The sequence below is a fragment of the Sturnira hondurensis genome, unplaced genomic scaffold, assembly GCF_014824575.4.
Source record: "Sturnira hondurensis isolate 20B ecotype Veracruz unplaced genomic scaffold, ASM1482457v3 Scaffold0022215, whole genome shotgun sequence".
In the NCBI taxonomy this organism is placed as follows: Eukaryota; Metazoa; Chordata; class Mammalia; order Chiroptera; family Phyllostomidae; genus Sturnira; species Sturnira hondurensis.
In genome coordinates, this window is record NW_028094846.1 from 473,584 (window position 1) to 494,818 (window position 21,235).

Sequence of the window (21,235 nt, forward strand, 5' to 3'; positions counted from 1 at the left end):
CCTCCTGCTGCAGAGCCGAACTCCCTCTGACCCTGTCCTTTCTTTCCGCAGGTCAGACCGTGGTGCTGTCTCAGCCTGCTGTGGTCCAGCTGCAGGCGCCCAGGCTCCTGTCCTCTCCCCAGCCTGTCCTGGCTATCGCCAGGGGAGCCGCGCAGCTCCCGAACCACGTGGTCAGTGTGGTGCCGGCCCCTGTGGCCAGTAGCCCAGTGAATGGCAAGCTCTCTGTGGCTAAACCTGTCCTGCAGAGTACCGGGAGGAGCATGGGCTCAGACGTAAGTTTGACACTTGGTGCTCTCTCATTGCCTGGGGTGAGAGCGCGCGGAGCCCACGTCTGTCTTTGTCACCATGTGTTTGTGTGTCGAGCACTGAGGCTGCACGTCCAGTCTGTGGTGGTGACTGGGGTGGGTCAGGCTGTGGGAGCCGCAGCGGGCATCAGGCCTGCAGTGGTCTGGCGAGGGCTCGCTCGCCCCCCTTCACCTGCCTGACTTCACGTTCATTTCAAGTGAAGAGACTTCAGCTGGCCTGTCAACTGGCCGAGCCCTGCGGGAGCCCAGAGCGCCTCTGCTCCAGGAGCAGCTGCAGACAGTGGTGGGCAGCGCGGACCGCCTCGCTGGGGGCCCTGGGCTGGCCTTTCCGGCGTGCTTGTTGGTCGGATTCGTGTCTGTTCCTGATGCAAAATGGCCAAAAGAAAAAATTGTCATGATCTGCTCCTTGTGCTTTTAAGCAAAAAGTGTGGTAAAGAAGTTGGAATTCAGCAGGGAAAAAAGGAATGAGGGAAAGAAAGAGCGTTCCAGCACTGTGAGGCCTTGTGTTGTGGACGTGGCTCCTGTCCCTCCCTGGTGCTGCTCCCTGGTGGCCGCCACCGCACCCAGCTGCTGTGCCCTGAGTGCGTGTCTGGCGTACCTTCCCTTACCCGCAGCTGCCTGATGGCCACGTGGTTCAAATGATAAACTCAGTCTTCCTGCCTTTGCTGGTAAATCTGTTCAGTTTAAGGCCTGGAAACCTTACCCAAGTTTTCAAGAAATACAGTTTGTGTTTGGCTCTGGTCCTGATGGAAAAAGTGAACCTGTTTCCTGACTTGGAGTGGAAGCTCTCGTGCCAGTCTGAGTGAAGGCCAAGGTGCCCTCGCCGGAGAGCCTGCTCCTGCGGCCACACCGGGCATTGAATGCTGCCGCCCGCCCGTGGGGCACCCAGGCTTGCTGCCTGTCTGTGCCCTCCTGCACTGCACCTGCCTCCACCCCGCAGCCCTGGACTCCACGAAGGTCATGAGACGTTACAGCCTGGCTTACGGTCATGAAGGACCGTAAAACTACATGTTTTTAGTTACCGGGACAGAAGCCCAGGAGACAAGGTGGTGGAATTATATTGCGCGCCTTCCACAGTGGGCCAAGGTGGAGCGAGAACTCCTCATGGAGCTCAGTGGGTGAGAACAATGGAGAGAAGGTGGCCACACACCCGCGGAGGGCTGTGGGTTCAGGGTCGCAGCTGCACTGCTGGGGCCTGGGCCTTCTCTCAGCCCATCTTCCAGACCTTTCCACCTTGCTCCTGTTTCTGACTCTTTACTTAGTAGCTTTGACCCTTCCCCTCTGCCCACATGCCCAGGAGTTCCCACGCTGGTCACCAGAATCCTCATGAGGAGCGAGGTGCCTGCAGGTGGGACATGACGTGGAGGGGACTCCTTAGCGCAGTAGACGGGAGCTTTGTTTTCTCGCCCAGGAGACGGTGTTGCATGGGGAGGTTCACGGCTTCATGGATGCCAGTGCTATGAACACGGGCCTTGTGCCGGGTGCTCAGCCTCGGGAATCTGCTGCTTTTCCAGGAGCAGGAGCTGAGGCTCCTCATGGTCCAGAGCAGGCGTCGCCTTATCTCTGAGGCTTCTCGCTGGAAATCTGACTCTGAGAAGTGGCCTGGGTCTAGTGGCCAGGGCCTGTGTCCTTCACTTGCCCAGGAAGACCTGGAGTAACGTGACTCGCCAGGGACCCACAGGAGTGTCCTTCAAGGAAAATTCGGGTTTAAGAGCATTTGCTCACAGTGCCAAGCAGTGTGAAGAAGTTCCCGGGAAAATGGAGAGGGCCTGCGTTCTGTTTCAGAAACGAAGCGCAACCAGAGCTGAGAGGCTCGCCATTCAGAGTGTGCGCTGGTGGAGATCCCTAGGGAGCACTGCTTCTCAGTGAGGAAGTGCTTTGGCAAAAGAAGGCCGACGCCACGCTGCTGCTTCAGGCTGCAAAGTGGAGGGTCCACCGGCACTGGAGCAGGAAGGGCTTGGAGATCTGAAAAGCATCGGGTTTCAGGAAAACGTTACTTCTGTGCTGACCACTTTTTGGTTTTGTTGTGACTCAGGACTCTTTGTAAATAAAAGAAAAACATGTTTTGTTAAAATATTTTCATTCTCCCTTTAGGTGAAGGTTAGGGGCTTCTAAAGATTTATCTTGAATAAAATTCTGGCAACTTGTTTCATTTGTGGTTACAGTGACTTTGGGAAGGGAGGCTGATGGGAGATGTCTTCCCTGATACATTGCATTAGGTTAGATTTACATTGTAGCCACTTTGGTCTGTGCTTTTCAGTTTTCATGTTGATAAGGTTAACGTTTTTTTTAAAGACATGCCAATTTATATCTTAATAAGTAAATACTCCTCTCTCTGGTCTTCAGTTGCTCTTCCTGCAAGCGCTCCTCGCCTGCCCGCCCTCAGAGATGTGCCCAGGCGCTCTGCAGCCCCGCGGCGCCGTCTGCTGCTGCTGGTGCGGTGCGTCCTTCCAGGGCAGCTCTTCAGTGCACGAGCACTTACAGCGTTACCTCCTGCCCTTCGTCCGGACGTGGCAACCAGTGTGCCTCGACCCTGCCTGCGCCTTTCTTGTGGAATGTCCCGTAGAGCGCTTTCCCAGTCAGCCCATCCAAAGCATCTGGTTCCTTGGATCGCTGGGTGGTTGTCTGTCGTATAGGGGCACCACGAGTGTTTAAGATTCCCTGTGTCAACACGCCTCCATGGACTCACTTGCTACTTATCTTGTTCCTGCACAAGTACATCTGTAGGCAACTGCTTGCGTGGGAGTTACACTTTGGTCGTTTGAACAGGGGCCCTCCGCAGGGTGGCTCTGGCCAGTTCTTCCTCTTCTGTGGGGTGTGCCAGAGGCCATAGAGGCCCTGACCCCTGTTGGAAATGTGTTATGTTGTGTGCCATCTGGGAGCCTCCCCAGACGCCAGGGATGAATTAGCTGTGAAGGAAAGGTCGCCTTTTCTCCAACTTGTGGTGTGCATTCTTCCATCGGGTCCTTCTGCTCTGCCTCCTGTCCCTTGCCCTGTGCACACGGGCACTCAGGGTCAGTGCCGATGATGGGCATTCTCACCACAGGAGGGTCACGGAGAGTCACAGGAAGAGGAACAGAGTGGCCTTGTCCAGAGAAGAATTTGACCTTGGGGAGCCGTTTGTCTGTCCCAGCTTTTGCTGGCTGTGCATGTGTGCGCGCGCACGTGCAGGCATGTGTGTGAGTGTATGTGCATGCACATGTGCACATGTGTGGTGTGCATGTGTGAGCATGTCCATGTGTGCGCAAAGTGCACACGTGTGGATGCGCACACCGGGTGGTGTGTGCGTGCATGCGTGTGCGTGCATGCGTGTGCATGTGCGCAGCGTTGTTGAAGTGTGGGGTGGCTGTCCCACAGGGAACTTTCGTAGATGACTACGTAGGCGAGCATTCTTGTAGCATTTCTGATAAAAAAAAGAATAAAAATGGAAAAAGCACCCTCTTCTGACACCTCATGTGAGTTCCTCCCCTGGGCCCTGGTGAAGAATGGTCATCGGTGCTGGCAGACGTCGGTGCTACGTTTGCCTGGCCAGCTCTGGAGTGGCTCTGTGTCTAGGGAACACGTCCGGGCTGGGTTGTTATTTTTTTAAAAAGCGATATTAAGATGTTTCACTTTATTTACTGATCTCATTAAGAGTAGTGATTGAACACTTCACACAGACTACCTGTTTTTTAAAGTCGTTATGTGTAGAAGTGAGCAGTTCAGTCACCTTTGTACTTACACCGGTCAAAGCACTGTTTAGTGCTCTTTGTGGGCTTAATTTCGCTACCTGTTCCCTCCCCAAATAAATGAGGCTGATGTAGCAAGCAGGTTTCATCATTTCGTTTGGAAGGTACGACCCAGCAGATTTTGCTCAGTAAGTTTTCACTGTGGCAGGTATTGTGGGCAGTGGAGGAGTAAGTAGTGTTAGGTGGTTTGGGGGGTGGGGGTTTGGAGGGGTAAGTGCAGCTTGCACGTGACGTGTCTCCAGTGCTGGTGGCCCCAGGGGGGCGGCCTGGCAGCGGCCGGGTGTGTGTGCTCTGGGAAGTGGTCGTTGCGGGGCCTGAGCCACACACGGCAGGTGTGTGTGGCGTGCAGGTGACACCTGGCGCTTGCGGTGAGTTTTGAGCAGGAGGTGGGAGGAGGCCCCAGCAGCTTGGGAAGCGGAGGCCGCGTCAGGGCCTCAGAAAGCCTCACGTCCCCCTGTCACCTCACTTGGAGTAAGAGGTTTAGAAACCTACCTGGAAACCACCAGTTGTGGGTTTGACTGATTGTTTAAACACAACTGCACAGATGGTCTGTCCTGATCTGGTCGGGCTCCGGCACTGGGGTCCTCTGACACGCCGGCGCTCCCCTAGGTGGCCGGGCTCCGGCACTGGGGCCCTCTGACACGCTGGCACTCCCCTAGGTGGCCGTGCTCCGGAGGCAGCAGCGGATGATCAAGAACCGGGAGTCGGCCTGCCAGTCCCGCAAGAAGAAGAAGGAGTACATGCTGGGGCTGGAGGCCCGGCTCAGGGCCGCGCTGTCCGAGAACGAGACGCTGAGGAGGGAGAACGGGTCGCTGAGGCGGCAGCTGGACCAGGTGGTGCTGGAGGTGAGGGCTGGTGGGGAAGCGAGCGCGGGGGCAGTCGCCCTTCTTTCCGAGAAGTCAGCAGGGAGAGGCACATGTCAGATGAGGCTGTGTCAACTAGCGGGGCCTGGGGAGACCTGAATGTCTGCCGCAGGGCAGAGCCCTGGCGGGGGCCCTCCTACCATCTCTGATCGCAGCCCTAGGTCGCCTCCTCTCCTGCGTTCCCGAGGCTCAGCAGTCCCACCCAGGCTCCCCTCTTAGGAAGGAAAACAGTACAGACGAAAGTGCCCATCTCTCCTGGTCCTGCCTGAGCGCAGTTCTGGGGTGCACACTGTGCTGTGCTGCTCCCAGGCTGGTGAACGTCTGTTCTGCCCGTGCAGCACGGTGCTCTCGGGGCTCGAGGAGCTGCCCTGCACGCAGTGTGGCCTCTGCCTCTGCAGGAGGGCAGGCTTCTTCCTGTCCCATCTCCCTGTGCCCACCTGCCCACAGGAACAGCCCCGTGTCACTGACTCCAGCGGCTGAGGAGAGAGGACCGGCTGCTGGAACGTCTCAGGGCATCAACTTGTTGGGTGTCTAGCGGAGGGAATGGGAAGGTTCTGCTCTGGTCTCTGAAAAGTGGCATTGGCTGGCCTTTGAGTTTTGCTTATTGCTTGAGCACTCCCAGAACTGGTGAGGCCAAGCACCCTCCCCTGGAGGTTGCTTTTGTGGGGCTGGTGTATAGTCTGACTGTGTTTCACGGCTCCTTTGTAGAACCAGAGGCTGAAAGTGCCCAGTCCGAAGCGCAGAGCCGTCTGCGTGATGGTGCTGCTGGCCCTCGTACTCCTGAACTTTGGGCCCTTCAGGTGAGTGTGGAGCGGCTCATCCGGGTGCCAGCTAGGAAGGAATGCCCTGGGAGGGACGGTTTTGGCTCCAGTCCTAAGCTAGAGAAGAACGGAGAGGGACAAGGCTGGGGAAAGACCGGCCCCCATCCTCGTGTCTGCCCAGGTCTGGCAGCCAGTTCACATGTTTCCATGAAGGAAGCACAAGTTGTCAGACAGGTCGCTGGTGAAGCAGAAAAATGACTAAGATCCAGGGCCTTGAACTTGGACTGCCTGAGTTCAAATCCTGGCTCCTCCTCCCCTGGGTGACCCTGCCTTTCTTGGGCAGGCCCCTTACCTGCCAAGGGCTGTCTCACGAATAGTGTTCCCTGCCTCCGGGCTTGGTGCCAGAGCCTCAGCAACAGGAAGGTGCTGGGCTGGCTCCCTCCTCGGCTGCAAAGTCAGCAGGCAGACAGCGACTCCGTTCCTGATCCTGGGGGTTTGGCGAGGGGTCAGGAGTCTGCGTGTTTGTAACAGCCCAGGGGGTGTGGTTCAGGTGGCGTCCCTCACAGCACAGGCAGCCCTGCTCTCAGCTGTAGGCCTAGAACACTGGGGCTCAGGGACCCTGAGAGCAGCTTCCCGGTTCCCGCTCGCTGTGGCCCACGCAGCACAAACACAGTTAGCACCCTGGACCTGGGTGACAGACAAGGTCGGGCCAGGGCCAAGCCTTCGGGGACCCGTGACACCCCAGGAGGACTGGCATGTGCAGAGGATGCGCAGTCTGGTGTGCCAATGGGTCAGGGTGGGAGGGTGTGTGTGCGTACGCACGGGTTCCCAGGTGAGACCGGTAGGTGCTGGACACTGGGGTTGAAGGGCAGTGACGAGGCAAGTCCCACCGAGGAGGCTGGATCTCAATGCATGGCAGCATCTGCCCGGTGCGCAGTGTGGGGGGACACGCTGCGCTTGTGGAGGGCACAGTGGTGATCAGGCCTGGCACTTCCAGAGAAGAGTGAGAGATTCGCGTGGGAGCGTGCATGGGGGGACCTGGCTGGGGGTGCAGGTGGGGCCAGGCGACCAAGGGCCTCGCTGCGGCTGCATGCAGGGGAGGTGGCCCAGTCCGTGTGCGTGCTGGGCGGGGCTTCCGGGGTATTGAGGGAGAACGGGGCCGAGCAGAGAGCACACTTCTGTCCCCACTGCCTGGGGTGCTCGCTCCCCGAGGGCCCAGTGTGGCCGTGACCTGGGCCACCTCCTCTAGTGTCACCTGCTCTGCCTTTCTCTCCGCCACAGCACCTTCACCTTCACCTAGAACAGCGCGTTTTTTACTCCACGGTTTACTTTGTTTCTGCCCCTGCAGAATTTTTCTCTGCTTTCCCAGAATCACTTTGTAGATATTTGTGATGTGACTGAATGAGTCAATATCCCCAATTAGTAGAGTTGTTTTTTCGTGTGGTCTCAGCTGGTTGTGCTCCTCTTTTAAAAGGTTACGTGCCGTCTTGACCAAAAAATCCTTCAGTTTGGTCTGAGCTGCTCCAGGGCTTCACGCATCCCACACGTGTCTAGTGTCTGACACTGAACCTGCCCTGCACTCTGCTCGCTCGCCTCTGCCGTGTGCCTTTGCACGGACCATTCCTGACCTCCCGTGTTACATCTTGTGCCTGCGATTTCAGGAAGCTCAGCGCATGGCTGTTCCTGGGGCTGCCTTCTGCAGGTGCCTCGCCCAGCTGTGCCCTTGGTCACAGGTGCTTCCTTCCTGTCCCCCACTCTGAGGCTGGGTTCTGGGCTCCACTGTGTCCTGTGTGTGATCCGTTGCAGCTGTGAGGTCTCTGACTGCACATCTCGACCTTTCACTTCATTCCGTGACAGAGCACACATGTACCCCTCACTCTTTCTCACTGAATGCCTGTTCCGTGTTCCTCACTCTGCTGTCAGAGGGGCTCACCCCCCAATCTGCTCAGACACAGTGAACACTTTAGGATGTCCATGTTTGCCAGGCCTGAGCAGGGAGCCACACTACAAATGGACACCCACCACGCAAGACGAGCAGGGACGAGGCAAATGTCCCCTGAGGTGTGGGCGTGTTCAAGGAGGGAGCCTACCGGGAGCCCGTGGCTTCACAGGGGCCTTCCCAGAGCCTCTGTCCATAACCCTCGATGTGCACACGCTGACGGTGGGCCTGCAGTGTCTGGAGGCCCACACGAGTCCATGGAGATTTCAAAGATGAGGAAGGAGTCACAGCTGTGCAGTGAGTCAGTGGCCTTCACCGCTGTGGAGGCTGGGTGGCCAAGCAGTGGATGGGTCATCTCTGTGAGCAGGTGGCCTGGTCTGTCATGGGAGGAAGGGAGGCTGGGTCCCCCTTGCCAGTCAAGGCTTGTGTTCAAAACCCGAGATGGACAATACAGGCAGGGGAGTTAAGAAGGGGAGGTTTATATACTTGAGTCCTGAGGAACAGCCAGAGGAGATGGGTGGAGAATTCAGGAACCAAAGGCCAAGGAGCACTGGGGCTCTTAGACAGTGTTTGTATCTGAAAACCAGTTGAAAGGCTTAGATGGAGGAAAAGCAACAGCAAGAAGGGCTGGAAGAATGAAGAAGCATTGAGCAGGTTAAGAAGTTGGAGGAAATGGGAGAGACCAGCCCTGAGACTTGCACAGCTGAGACAGTTCCTTCCGGAGGAGACGGGCACGAGCAGCGAGCTGCTGCAGCCCTGAGAGCAACTACCATGACACCGAGGACTGCAGCCTGCCCGAAACCCCGCTGGCTGTGGGCCCATGCCCCGAGGTGCTTCCTGACCACCCCACCCCGGCGGCCTCTCCACTGCAAGGCTGGGCGTCATCTTGGGGCCAGGAGGTGGCAGGTGGAACAGGGACCCCCAGCTGAACTCGGCTGGTGCCTCTTAGAAGATATTGATCGCACACCTTCCACAGCTGTGGCCCCCGTAGGCAAGCCTGATGGTGCTGATTTGGTGCAAGGCTGTACAGGCTTTGAAAAAACAGGCTGTGAGTGCTAACTGAGCTTGTCTCAGGTCCAGAAAACAGTCTGGCCAGACACCGAATTGGAGTTCACGGTTTCCAAAGCATTTTACATTTAGGAACCTGAACTCTTAGTTCACATTACCATGTGCAGTAGTCCGTGTTGTTTCAGACACTCAAGGTAGAATCAAACTTTTGTTCTTCATTGGCATGGCTCCAGGTGAGAAAGTACATAACCCATGAGTTTGCCAAACATGGCTGTCCCTTAAGGAGCGTGTCCTGAGGCATTTGGGGATGAAATATAAAGGCATCTTATATCGAAAGCAGAGTTTTGTCAAAGTAATGTGCAGCAAAACTGGCTAGTTTGAAGAGTTTTGGGTTACCAAATCGTTATCACACAGAGAAAGAAAATAAACTAACCAGACTTAAAAGGGTTAATTTTTTCTGACCTGTGGAGGGGGGGCTGGTGAAGAAGGCATCCAGCTGTTTTTGGCACAGGATGTGAGGGCCGGGCCCACTCCGGGCGGCCTGGAAAAACAGGGACTCTCGAATGCAGTGACCCCCTCTGTGCTGCTTGGGAGTGGACTCTGTAATTTTAATTCTGTTTCATCGTTGAAGAAACTAAATTTAATTCAGGTCTCTCTTTAAAAATTGTTGTTCAACTCTGCCTTCTCTACTAAACTAGGAAGTGTTTTTCCCTCTGAGCCTTGTTCAAGGAACCCCGAGGACTCTGGTTTGGCAGCCTGGCGGCTGCAGGTGCAGCAACACTCCCCACAGGTCAGCCCACCGGGAAGTGACTTCTCATTTAATGGCCGAACTGAGGAGAGAAGCAGGGCTTGCGGCAGCCCAGGGACAGGCTGGGGACACGAGCCTGGGGCTGAGCTGGCACTCAGAGGTGCTCATCCCGCAGTTGTGTGCTGTCCCTTTGGTCTGGAGTCTGGCAGCCAGGCAGAAAGCTCTGGAACCAAGCAAGGGAGGGAGTGACGCCTGGGCTGCTCCCCTCACTTGCCGAAAGGGAGCTGGGGCTTCCAAAGACAGACAGTGTGGTTGCCAGAAGAGAAAGACGCAGGGTCTGTACCACACAGGGAGAGGGTACCTGTGCGCCTGCCTCACATCAGCTTCGAGTGGAGGGGAGATGAAGAGAAGGTCTTCCTTGGGAATCCACTGCCAAGGCTTGTGCAGGCTGAGCTGAACCCAGGCCGCTGCTGTGACCCCCCAAACCAAGCCAGACATGGGGGCAGGGTGGCCCTGTGATGTTGGTACCCCAGGCTCCTGGCAGGGAGGCCCGTGCACCAAGGTCCTAACAGCACTATCACAGAGAGCCGAGGGCAAGACAGGAGCCTCAGGCCGTTGCCCACAGATGAGTCACGGGCCGGAGTGGGAGGAAGACACAACAGAGCCTCCAGGAGGTCACAGATGCCTGAACCAACAGGTACAACATGTGGGGTAAATGTATTATGTAGAAGACTTCCAGACTTTACATAAAAGACAAAAGACTGTCAGAATTAATCCAGACACTCTGAAAAAAATGTGGATATGTGCTCATTAATGGTTAAAATTAGCAGAACAATGCCTAGGTTAAAACAACCAAACAGGCAGATTTGCAGAAAGACTCAGTAAGTGGGGAGGTGGGTCTGGAGAAATCAACAGAACGTGAGACAGAGGGACAAGGACATGGAACACACGAGACGGGAGGAGACTGACCGGTGCTCAGAGCACATCCACGTGTGGGAAGCACACCCCTGCACCTCTGGGTGCTCGGCGTGGGGCTGGTCCCCTGGGCAGGCAGTGCGTAGCGTGACTTTGTCCTGCAGAAACACCAGAAAAGGCCAGAGAGGGGCCGTGTGACAAGCGGGTGTCCTGAGCCCTGGGCAGGCACGGAGTCTGCAGAAGAGGGAGAAGAGCCTTGGGGGCAGGTCTGTATGCAGAAGCCTGGCCGACAGACAACTGTGCCCGTGGGCAGAGCTTTAGAAATGCCTCTGGTGTAAAACACTGTCCAGTTTGTGAGGCTGAGACAGGTGGACTTGGCGGTGCTTGCCAGATGGACGGTGATTCTGGAGAGGCTGGGCGTTGAAGCACCTGGGAAGCAGGTGCAGACATTGCTCAGACTCGCTCAGCCGCCCGGCACCTAGGTTGAGCAGAGCCAAGAGGGGGGCTCCTCCGGTCCAGGGGGCCAGGACCACAGGTTGTGCTGGACATTGAGGCTCCTTAGGGAGTGTTGGTGGGGTGGTGTGCAGTGGCAGACTGAGAGGGGCTGCGAGGAAGGGGGCGGGGAGCGGAGCTTCCTGCTGGGGAGGGCACCTCAGGAGAGGAAGGAAAGATGCTGAGGAGAGGGACATCTGGAGGAGGAGAGGATGTCCAGGGGAAGCGCAGCCCGCGTGCCGCAAGCTGAGGTGCAGCGTGGAGGAGGAAAGAAGTCCTCACCCCACCCGTGTTGTCGACGTGGGAAATGGGAAGCAGCAAAAAGGGCTTTCCCATTCTGGGCCTCTTAGGAACGACTAAATTGTCAAGTTGTTTCCTGGTTGTACACTTGCTAAGACACCTCCAGTTTTGAGGCCATAATACTGTCTCCTTACTTCTACCGTCTGCACTGTGATGTGGCTGCTTCTGGCCATTCCCGCCTCCTCGCCTCCTAGTATGTTGAAACCGGATCAGACACAGCACAAATGGTGATCAAGTTTAGGTCTTAGGAGGCTGAGAAAGAGACATTTTCTTTGGAGGAGGATGGTTGAATTAATTGAAGAAAAGAGGGAAGTAAGGAAAGAGAGGGGACGTTAGTTTTGATGGAAACAACTTCGGAAAGGTCCCGTTGGCAACATACAGTTTGACTAACAAGTTGTGATGAAAATACATCCTTGTTTAAAAAACAGGGTGATTAACAGCCAGCTGGAGAAGCGTCAGTCAACACTCCTGGCCGTGGTGTTGATCAGCATGTTGTGTTCTCTGTTGACCGTTGAGTGTTGGCAGGGTCAGGGTCCGGGTTAGCTGCTGACAGCTTCCCTCACACAAGGCTGGTGGCTCCTGCCTCCCGAACAGCGGGCTGGGCTGCGTGTGTGCTTCTCATGGTCCCAGCTGTGTCTGGGTCACTGGGGGGCCCCGGGAGCCGGGCTGGGCCCAGCCGGCCCTATGGGGTCTGGTGGGCGGCGAAGTCGCTTGTTTAGACAGAGCGCGTGTCCTCGGGCAGTACTCTGGTCCTCTGGTTTTATCTTTCCTTTCTCCTTCCTTCCTTTTCTTTCTTTGGCCCCTGTGGTAGTTGTTAGAGCACCTGCCTACTAAATCAGAAGGCAGTGCATATGAGAAGTTTCATTGCCTCTCTACACAGATGCCTCTGTATGTATAGGTTTGTGTGTGTAACTGAGGACATGTCTGGACCTCCATTTGGGACAGAACAGGAGCCTAGCGTCACCCTGTGCGGGGTGACCTCCATGGATTCCTTCACCATGTGTCTCCTGTCCGTGTGAGCCTCACTGCCATCGCCCCCCTTTCCCACAAACAAGGACGCTGCGTCCCCAGCAGGTTCTAAACAGGCCAGGTCTTCAGGCGTGGCGTCCGGGAGGGGGAGGCTGACTGAGCCCTCGTTTGTTCTCGGGCTGAGGTGTGGCCCCCTCCCCAGAGTAGAATCTCTGTAGTTGGGACATTGGACTGGGGAGGGGGGGGCAGCCACACTCCAGCTCCGGCCAGCTCCTCTGCAGTGTTCTTAGGAGGTGACGTCGCGGGAAGGAGCACAGGGTCGCTGCGCTGAACTGGGGCCGGAAATGGTTAGGAACAGAAGTACCTCTGCCGGCACCGAGTCCATCAGCTCCATCGTCTTACGGGAGCGCTCTTGCTCTAGCCCCGAGAGGAGCCCCTCTCCAGATGTGGCTCCAGCTCTTTTTTCCGGTCGCCAGGCACGCCTCGCTGCACGAAGTCACGACTGGCTGCAGGTTGAAAGTCCCTGTACAACTCAGACGGTAGAATTCAAACCGCCAGCAGTACGTGGTTGTGTTCAGTCAGATTTTTAAATGAAATTTAATTCAAGTGCTTGGCCAGCAGTGCCCTCCACATTCATCAGAGCGACGTACAAGCTGGAGAAATAGAGGACGTCTCAGCAGCACCTGGTGTTGCTGACTCCGGGCCCACCCGGCTGTCCCTTCCCCACAGGGTGCACTCCGTTCCCATTCTGAGCAAAGGGACGGGTTGCGCTTTCTTTTAGCCTCTGTAGGTTTCATCTTTTGCTTTAAGAGATGGCTAGAGTCTGTCACATGCAGAGCTGGTTGGCGTGGTTTGCTTGGCCTTGGAGGGGGCTGCGTGCGCAGGAGGCTCATTGGTGTCCTCGCACCTCGCGCCCCGCCCCCAGATGGGTGGTTAGGGCGAAGGCAAGGGCAGTGGGAGAGAGACCTCTGCTCACTTCCTTCGCCTCGAGAAGTCAGGATGAAAGGAGGTACGGCGGGAACTCCTGCTGCTTCCGCCTGGTGAGGGGGGTCACTGAGAGACTCGGTCAGGAGAGAAAACTGCGGGAGTGCACGCTGGCCCTGCGGTGTTTTCTTGAGACCACACGTCAGTGAACAGAAAATGGGGCCAGGGGTGGGTCGCCGAAGTGGAGGCTCAGCCCCTGTTTTCCGTGCTCAGCGTGTTAGCGTCGTGTCCGTGAACGGAATGGAGGTCCGGCCTCGCGTTAAGGTAGCTAGCGGAGCGTCACTCTCTGATGTCTGCAGAAACGTGTGCCACGATCACACACTGTTCCGCTTCAGAAACGGAGACAAAGTGAGAAGGCGCTCAGGCTCCCTGGAGAGCTCCGTCCCACACCCGCTCTGGTCCCCCACGAGAGTGCCACCTCCTTCCTGCCTTGACTTAGTTTCCCCAAGATTAAGGTCTGGATTGTTCTGTGGCACAGATTCGCTGGCTTGTTGTTAAAAGGGGGTACAAGGGGTGCTTCCTGTGGGCGGGGCACTGCCCAGGAACGAAGCAGGGGTCTCGGCTGGTACGTGCTGGTGAGGACCGGGGTGGGGGGGAGAGCGCCCCACACACTGTGGAAAGTGAAGGGCAGGGTAGCCAGCGGGAGTGAGCAGGTCCGAGAGGCAGGAGGTGACAGGAGCTGGGGAGGACAGAAGAGCAGAGCCACCTGCAGGCCTGGGCTCAGGGGTGGTAGTGATGCCGTGTTCTGACCTGGGTTTCGAGGTCGAGCGTGCACCTGGCTCTGCCCCAGCCTGCCTGGCTGCCTCTGGGGCACATGGACCTTTTGAACCTTTGAAAATCCCTGTGAACTATGTTTTTTTCGTATTTTACACGTAAGGAATTGGGGGTGGGGGGAAGCTCAGAGCCACACCTCCTGGTCCCCTGGCTCAGATTCTGGGCGTTTCCCACTCTTGTGTGTGGATTCGAAGGTCAGCGTCTCGGGAGTTCAGAGGTTGCATCTGGCTCTCAGGTTGACAGCAGCAGGTGTGTGGGGCGGCTCTGGGGGAGGAGGACCAGGGAGAAGCCCACCTGCTGAGGCGTTCCAGGTGTCCTGTTTGCACCGTAAGAGGCGGGTTTGCAGAGGGTGGGGTTGGTGTGGAGACGTGGCATTTGTTGGTCAGCCCCTTGGTATGAAAATTGGGTGTCTGGGACTGTATCTCAAGGATTCAGTAGCTTCATGAATAATCTTCATAAATTGGGTGTCTGGGACTGTATCTCAAGGATTCAGTAGCTTCATGAATAATCTTCATAAATTGGGTGTCTGGGATTGTATCTCAAGGATTCAGTAGCTTCATGAATAATCTTCATAAATTGAGTGTCTGGGACTGTATCTCAAGGATTAAGTAGCTTCATAAATAATTTAAAACAGTTGTTGGTCTTTAGAATTTCATAAATGAAAGAGTAAAGTAACAATTCTTATAGTACTTTCCCAGGCCTTTGGGGAAATTGAAATTAGTTGTGTTTTATTACTTTACACTTTCCAGGCCTGTTGGTGGATAACACGAGCGAGTTTATTGGTGTAAGGATTAGTTTGTAGCTTGACACAGTTGAGACTCTTGTGGTAGCAAGGAGTGGAGAGTAGCATGTTTCTGATACTTGAGACTTAGGAACTGCCATTTTCTTAATATTTATTAATTTATTTTAAAATACTGAATAGATGCCCTGACTGGTGTGGCTCAGTGGGTCGAGCACTGACCTGTAAACCAAAGGGTCACCAGTCACTCAACAATATCAACTGAGCGACCGTTCGCAGAAGGGCTCTTTAGGAACCTCCAAGTGTTAATAATTCTAAACTAATTTAATTTGTTAATCGTCTGTGTACCATCTAAGTGGCCACTTTTGATTGTACCTTTCCTCAGATTTGGGCAAACTGCTGGGCTCCAAAGACTGACTGACTCCTTCAGAGCCGCAGGGCCCTTACCGCCCCCCTCTCCCTCCCTCCCTTGGGGCAGGACGGGTCTCCCTTCCCTGGTACTTCCTGCAGTGACTGCTTGTGTAGATCCGGTGCAGGCAGGAGGCACACACACAAGGCTCTAATGAGCCAGGCTTCTAAGCCCGTGAGTAACGGGTTCGTGTGTTAGAGGTTAAATAACTGCTGCGGTGTTCGGTATGTGTGTGCATGGGTGCGCATGCACACACGTGCATTGTGTGTGTGTATGTGTGTGCGTGTTTCTCTGGCTCCCAATCTTTAGGCCCATCAAGAGAACATATGTAGACAAATGAAGGTATTATGGAGAGAGTGGACAGAAAGCAATAAAAGTAAATAGGGAATTTTTATGGGAGATGAAAAGAGAAGAATTTGACACAGTGACCTCTGTTGCTTTATCTGGTGGCCTGCCTGCTGGGACTTGAAAGCCTAATGACTTTGGATGTTGGTACAGAGCAGTTCCCATTCCATCTGCAGTGTCTGTCTCTCTTTTTTAAAGATTATTATCTATTTATCTTTAGAAGGTAAGGAAAGGAGAGAGGGAGAGAAATATCAATGTATGGTTGCTTCTCTTGTGTCCCCTGCTGGGAACAGGCCTGCAACCCAGCTATGTGCCCTGACTGGGAATCGAACCTCGATCCTTCGCAGGCCCGCGCTCAATCCGCTGAGCTGCACCAGCCAGGGCTGCAGTGTCTCTTCACCAGAGAAAGTCCTGTTGTAGGCATCACCCAAGCTTGTTCGTGTGAGTGCTCGACTCACTCCTCCCTCATATGCACACTGACGTAGGGTACCGACGTCGTTTAAACAGCTGACAGATAAGGTGCTCTTACACGTACAGACCTTCCTTGTAGAACTGTTTTCTCGCGTTGAGGATGCCAGGCCATGGGTTTGAGTGCATGAGTGTGTTTTTCGGGCTGTGTGCTCAGCCCCACGCAGGAGCTCTGGTGTGCTTGCACACGCCACGTCGGACGTGTGCCATGCTGCTCCTTCACGTCCTTTGTTGCATTTTTGCATCTGCAGCATGCTGGAGCAGGATTCCAGGAGAATGAGTCCTAGCGCGAACCCTGCAAATCAAAGGAGGCATCTGCTCGGATTTTCTGCCAAGGAGGCACAGGACACACCTGACAGCGTCATCCGGAAAGACAGCTACAGGTGAGGAGGAGGTGTGCTGAGCTGGAGCCGTGAAGCTGATGTGGCTGCGGCAGTGCCACTCAAGTCTCAGTGTTGTAGATGGCGCAGCGGGGAGAGCAGACGGGCCGGGGCGGGCCGTGCCTCTTCCTGCTTTGGTCAGATCGAGGGTTACGTTTACTTTCTGAAAACTTTTCCTGTGCAGAATTTTTGTCGACAGCACAGATACGGTCTTAGAACCTCAGTTTTCCTGCATTACGATTCATCTCGAAACATACATGATACATAGACACCACGCTGTACAATGTCTTTAATGTGGTGGTTTAATCTGTCATGTGTTTACACACGTGATGCAGGCAGTGTCTGCGGCCCCTCCCCTGTGCTGGGGTGAGGGGGCGGTGACGGACGTGGCTGAGCCTGTTTGCCGCCCTCAGATGAAGCCCTTGGTTCTTGCTGCTGATGCTCGTCGGCTCCTCCTCCCTCGGTGCAGTTCCACACTGTGCTGATACATTTTCACGCTGCTTGTTGAGAGTAAAAGACACAAGTCTGTGGAGATGGAGTCTCTTCGTTATGTTAACTAGAAGTTGACCACTCAGTGGAGTTCGTGGGCATTTTCAGAGCTGCACCCTTTTTGATAAACATTTCCCTGTGTTGCTTTGAAGTTTCATTAGAGCCGCGTGGAGCGCAGTCCCCGGCTAAAAGGGCAGAGGGAGGTCAGAGGGGCCACTGTGGCGCAGGGTGATGCGTGAGTATCACTGAGGGCTGATCACCCTCACCGTGGAGTGTCATGGGGCGAGGGGAGTTGCCCTTCGGAGTGTCACCGTCACACCCACACTGCTGCACAGGGTTAGGGCCTCGGGCCTGCAGGCTGGAGGGAGTGCTCGTCTTCCAGGACTCGGCACTGTGCAGCACTGCGCTGTGTGGCAGGGGGTCACTGTCGCGGTGGTGTCGGGTGACGTGGTGCCTCCTGACTTGTGGAAACTGAGCTGCCTGCTCACTTACTGGGGTCCCCGAGTATCTCTGGGGTTTAGGAGTATCTTCAGTTTTGCTAAGTTGTTTGTTTAGGTTCATCATCCCCAGCCTGGGATCCCGAGTTCTGTTGTCTGTATGAGACCCTTTGAAAGTGACATTTTAAGTGCAAGTGTTTGTGTGATTTATGGAGTTGAGGGTGTCCCCTTTCGCACGCATAGCTCACTGATTCGGCACTTGACGTCACAGCTCAGGTGGCCCGTGCAGGTGGTCGTCCCGGCTGAACCACAGGTCTGGGTGACTGCCCAGCTGTCACCAGCTTTCAAAGTAGGACATGAAACGCAGGCCATCTCTGTCCCCACTCCGAGTCTTCAAGCCTGTGTGTCACATGGGCTATGGGTCTCGGTAAAAATGGAAGAGATGATAGATTCTTGGCTACATATAAGTCTCTTGAAATCTCTGAAATTATTATCAAGCAACTTGGGAGATTTAAGTAAATATCAGGCCAGTAAGTCGCTGTTCTTGCTTCCATCATTATAATACTGAGTAAGATACCAAAGTTTGCAAAACATTAGAAATACGGATTTGTTTTCAGTAAAATTTCAGGTGATTTATTCGTCCTCTGCCATGACACTTGCATTAATTCTTTTAATGAAGCTTATATTATGTCTCACTTTTTTAGGAGAGTTATGAGACCTGGTTCAAATTAAAAAGTAGATCCCAGTCCTGTAATTTATGGTACATATTGTATTTACTGTTATTTCATAGTTGACTGCATCTGCTTTGGTCTCTGAACTGTGCGGCACAGAATCAGAGGACCATGAATCTTGTCACCCACACTGGGACACTTGTGAGAATGAAAGGTGGTGCGAGTCATCACTTCGGCCAGCCACCAGGCTCCCCGATCAGGACCCTCGTCCATAAATGAGAAGGGCCGGTTCCCCCAGAGGGCACCAGCCAGCCCAGTTCTCCCCAGACAGGTCCGGAAGTGCACCCTGCAGTTCCCTCCAGTGTGGCCCTGGGCTCCGCTGTTGGGTTTGCTCAGGTCCCGACCCGTGTGGCTTGCGGGCCCGACTGTCTCTAGACGGATGCTGGCCAAGAGGCCCCTTCCTCTCTGCTCTGCTCTGCCTGGCCTCTTCCCTGGTAGTTCTTCTGTCATATTGTTCTTTCTTTTCTGAAGAATATTTTTGGCTGATAGAACAAAGCCAGTCAGCACAGATGTGCAGAAATCATTACTGGACTCTATCACATGGAAATGGAATTAGGAATCAGAAACGTATTTTCAGAAGCAGTTCTGGACCTGTCTGGTGGGCGTCAGCATTTGCGTGTTGGCAGTATACAGACCTGGTTTCTGAACTAGCGCTGGGGGCAGGCCTCTGTTCTCGGGTTTCGGGGTGGCAGGCGGCCTTTCCTGGCACGCGGAATCGACCGGTGCGAGGCCAGCCCTTTTCTTCTACCTCAGCACTGACGTTTGGGCCGACTGCCATCTGTGTGCACAGCCATTACCTGTGCAAACCGTATCCTCTGTCCCAGCTACCCCCGTGCAGGACTTGGGCTGTGGGAGGAAGGTCTGGGTGTTTCCTCCTGGCGGATGGGGCGCACGTGCAGTCTCTTACCTTCCGTCGCTCTTCCCTCCACCAGGTTGTTTTGTTGGGGGGTGGGGCAGTGGTGTCAGCATGGACAAATCCAGTGGAAACTGGTCTTTGTCTTCCTCACTCTTCCCTTGCATTTGGCTGTGGGCCAAATTTTCTTTCTGGAAACTTTCCACCTTTGCTGCGTGTTTGGGCTTGCTGTCTCCCGTGGGCACCCGCTCAGCCCGCACCCCAGGTCTGGTGCTGGGACTCTGGTGTCCTTTCTGCTCGGGGGCCTCAGCTGTAGCTCAGCACACCCTCCGTGTCTGCCTGTCCGACGCCTCACGTTCGCTTCCCGCCCATACTTCTGCATCTCAGACTCAGGGGTGCAGGGGTGTCCGCAGCTCCCCTGTTTCAGCGTTGCAGAGTGGACGCTCGGCACAGGAGAGGCCTCCTCCCTGTCCCCACTCTTCCACAGCCACATCCTGCAACAGAGTCCCGACTCCTCCCTTCCAGCGAGGGCTGTTGATACTGTTTCCGAAGGTTACCTGGACACTGCCCGGTCTCCATCTTCACTGCGGCCCCCTTGGTGCCTCTGTCCGCCCCCTCTTCTGGCTCACCCCGGCTCTGTCCTGATGGTCTCCCAGCCCTCCGTGTCTCCATGGAGCCCACTTTGGCCCTGAAATAAACCCCTTCAGTGGAGTCTCATTACGTCCTTATCAGAAGGTGCTGCTCGCACTTGCTCTCGGCTCTCGGCTCCCGAGTGGCCTCCTGTAAGTGCCTCACACCACCGGCTTTTCCGCCCTTAGACGGTCTTCCCGAGGCTGCTCCCGGGCGTCAGCCCCACCCGGACCCCGTCTCCTCTCCGACCCTTTCCTCCGACCTCGGTGCTGCCGTTGGTTTTCACTCCCTTGGCTCCCACCCAGGCTGGGATTCTTTAATGTTCGTTTTCTTGTTTTGGTCCATCTTCCACATTGTCTGCAGAGAGAGACTTGTTTCTCCCGTCCCCTGATGGATCCCTAGTGCCTAGCACAGTGCCTGGCACACTTTCTCGATTTTAGATGTCTAATTTTCCAAGTCCAGAGTGTCCACTGCAGAGCAGTTCAGGATAGCTCTCTGGTGTCTTTGTGAGAAGGGGTTAGATGGCAGACCGAAGGGACTAACTGGCAGCCCCATCCCCAGTTCCAGTTCTGACTTTCAGCGTGGGTCTGCGTCCTGCCTGCAACCAGGACCTGGGTCGTGTGTGTTAGAGACCCACGCTCCTGTGGGTGTCCAGGGTCTGCACCCAGCTCTTCGGCGCCGTTTCCCTGCCGAGTGCTTCCGCCTCCCTCTCGGCCACACCTGCAGGTTGAAGGGGACTGTCTGGTCTTGTCACCGCACAGCTCTGGTGACCACGGAGTCTTAGTCCTGGTTACATGTCCTTCCTGTCCACTGGGGGTTTCCTCGGCGTCCCTGTACTGTGCCACCTCCTCCGTGCCAGCGGCAGTGTGTCTGGAGCTCGCTGAGGGTGCCCTGTGTGGTCTTCGTCTCCTCGCTTCTGGCACGAAGTGACTGCTCCGTCAGCAGTGGCTGTGGAGACGGGGGACCATGGTCTCTGTGGGGAACCGGGAGGTGACATTTGTGCTCTGCGGTCTGTACATTTGCTTCGGTCTCACAGTGTGTTCTCTTTACTGTGCCTCTGTGTCCGAGAAAAGGGAGTTTGAGTGCTGACCTTTTTCTAGCAAAGTCCTCAGGACTTCGGGTGCAGGGAGACACGTTTGTGCACGTCTGTTTCAGGTACGACCATGCCGTCTCGGACGACAAAGCTCTGATGGTGCTGAGCGAGGAGCCCGTGCTGTACCTGCCGCCCCCTCCGTGCCGGCCCCTGATCAATACCACGGAGTCCCTCCGGTCAGTGTCCCCGAGCGGGCTGCGGGGGCGGGCGCCAAGGGACCAAGCCACCGCTCTCCAGGCGCCCCATCTGCCCGAGAGGCGTGGTGCCTCCCTTCCGGGGGGGGGCGGCCTCAGACGTCCCGTCTGGATGCTGCCGAGGGACGTTGCTGAGAGTCTGGGGTGAGCATCGGGCAGGCGGTGGTGACACAGTGGCGCCAGGGAGACAGTGACTGGGGTACAGGTGACCCCAGGGACATGTCCCACAGGTGCGCCTCTTCTCACCTGCTTCTCCTTGGAATCTTTCCCGGGGGTTTTAGACCCCGTCCTCGACCCTCAGAACCGCTTCCGTATTTTGTGATTAGTAGTAACTGCAGTTAAGTAGACGCAGTCACAGCGGCTTCGCAGCTGCTCCAGAAAGGAAAATAAAGGACATTTTAGTAGAACTTGGCTTTTAAAATTTCTGGTTGGAAAATTGGAAAACTTGGATTATGGTGCCTTGAAATTTATTTTCTTCCCGAGCATTTGAGTTCCCTCTTTCCCTTTCCACGAAAGAGGCGATTTTCAGAGGCTGTGACACACCTGTTGCTGTTGGACATCCTGTGGCCATCTCCCCTGCCCGTCTGGATGCGGGGTGCAGCCCAGGGCAGAAGCAGGAGACCTTTGCTGTGGAAACACCTTGGCGTCCGTGTTTCCACCTGGCAGGTGCTTAGGGGCGGT

At 55.5% G+C, this 21,235-nt stretch overlaps 1 protein-coding gene across 1 annotated transcript in view; it reads left to right on the plus strand.

Annotated features, from left to right (window-relative positions):
* Positions 1-21,235, plus strand: part of ATF6 (activating transcription factor 6) — an 84,166-nt gene that overhangs the window by 20,859 nt on the left and 42,072 nt on the right. The window contains exons 8-12 of the mRNA XM_037035192.1: positions 52-272; positions 4,693-4,878; positions 5,605-5,696; positions 15,999-16,130; positions 20,423-20,536. Of these exons, the coding sequence (XP_036891087.1) occupies positions 52-272; positions 4,693-4,878; positions 5,605-5,696; positions 15,999-16,130; positions 20,423-20,536 (745 nt within the window). The remainder of the gene's footprint in view (positions 1-51; positions 273-4,692; positions 4,879-5,604; positions 5,697-15,998; positions 16,131-20,422; positions 20,537-21,235) is intronic.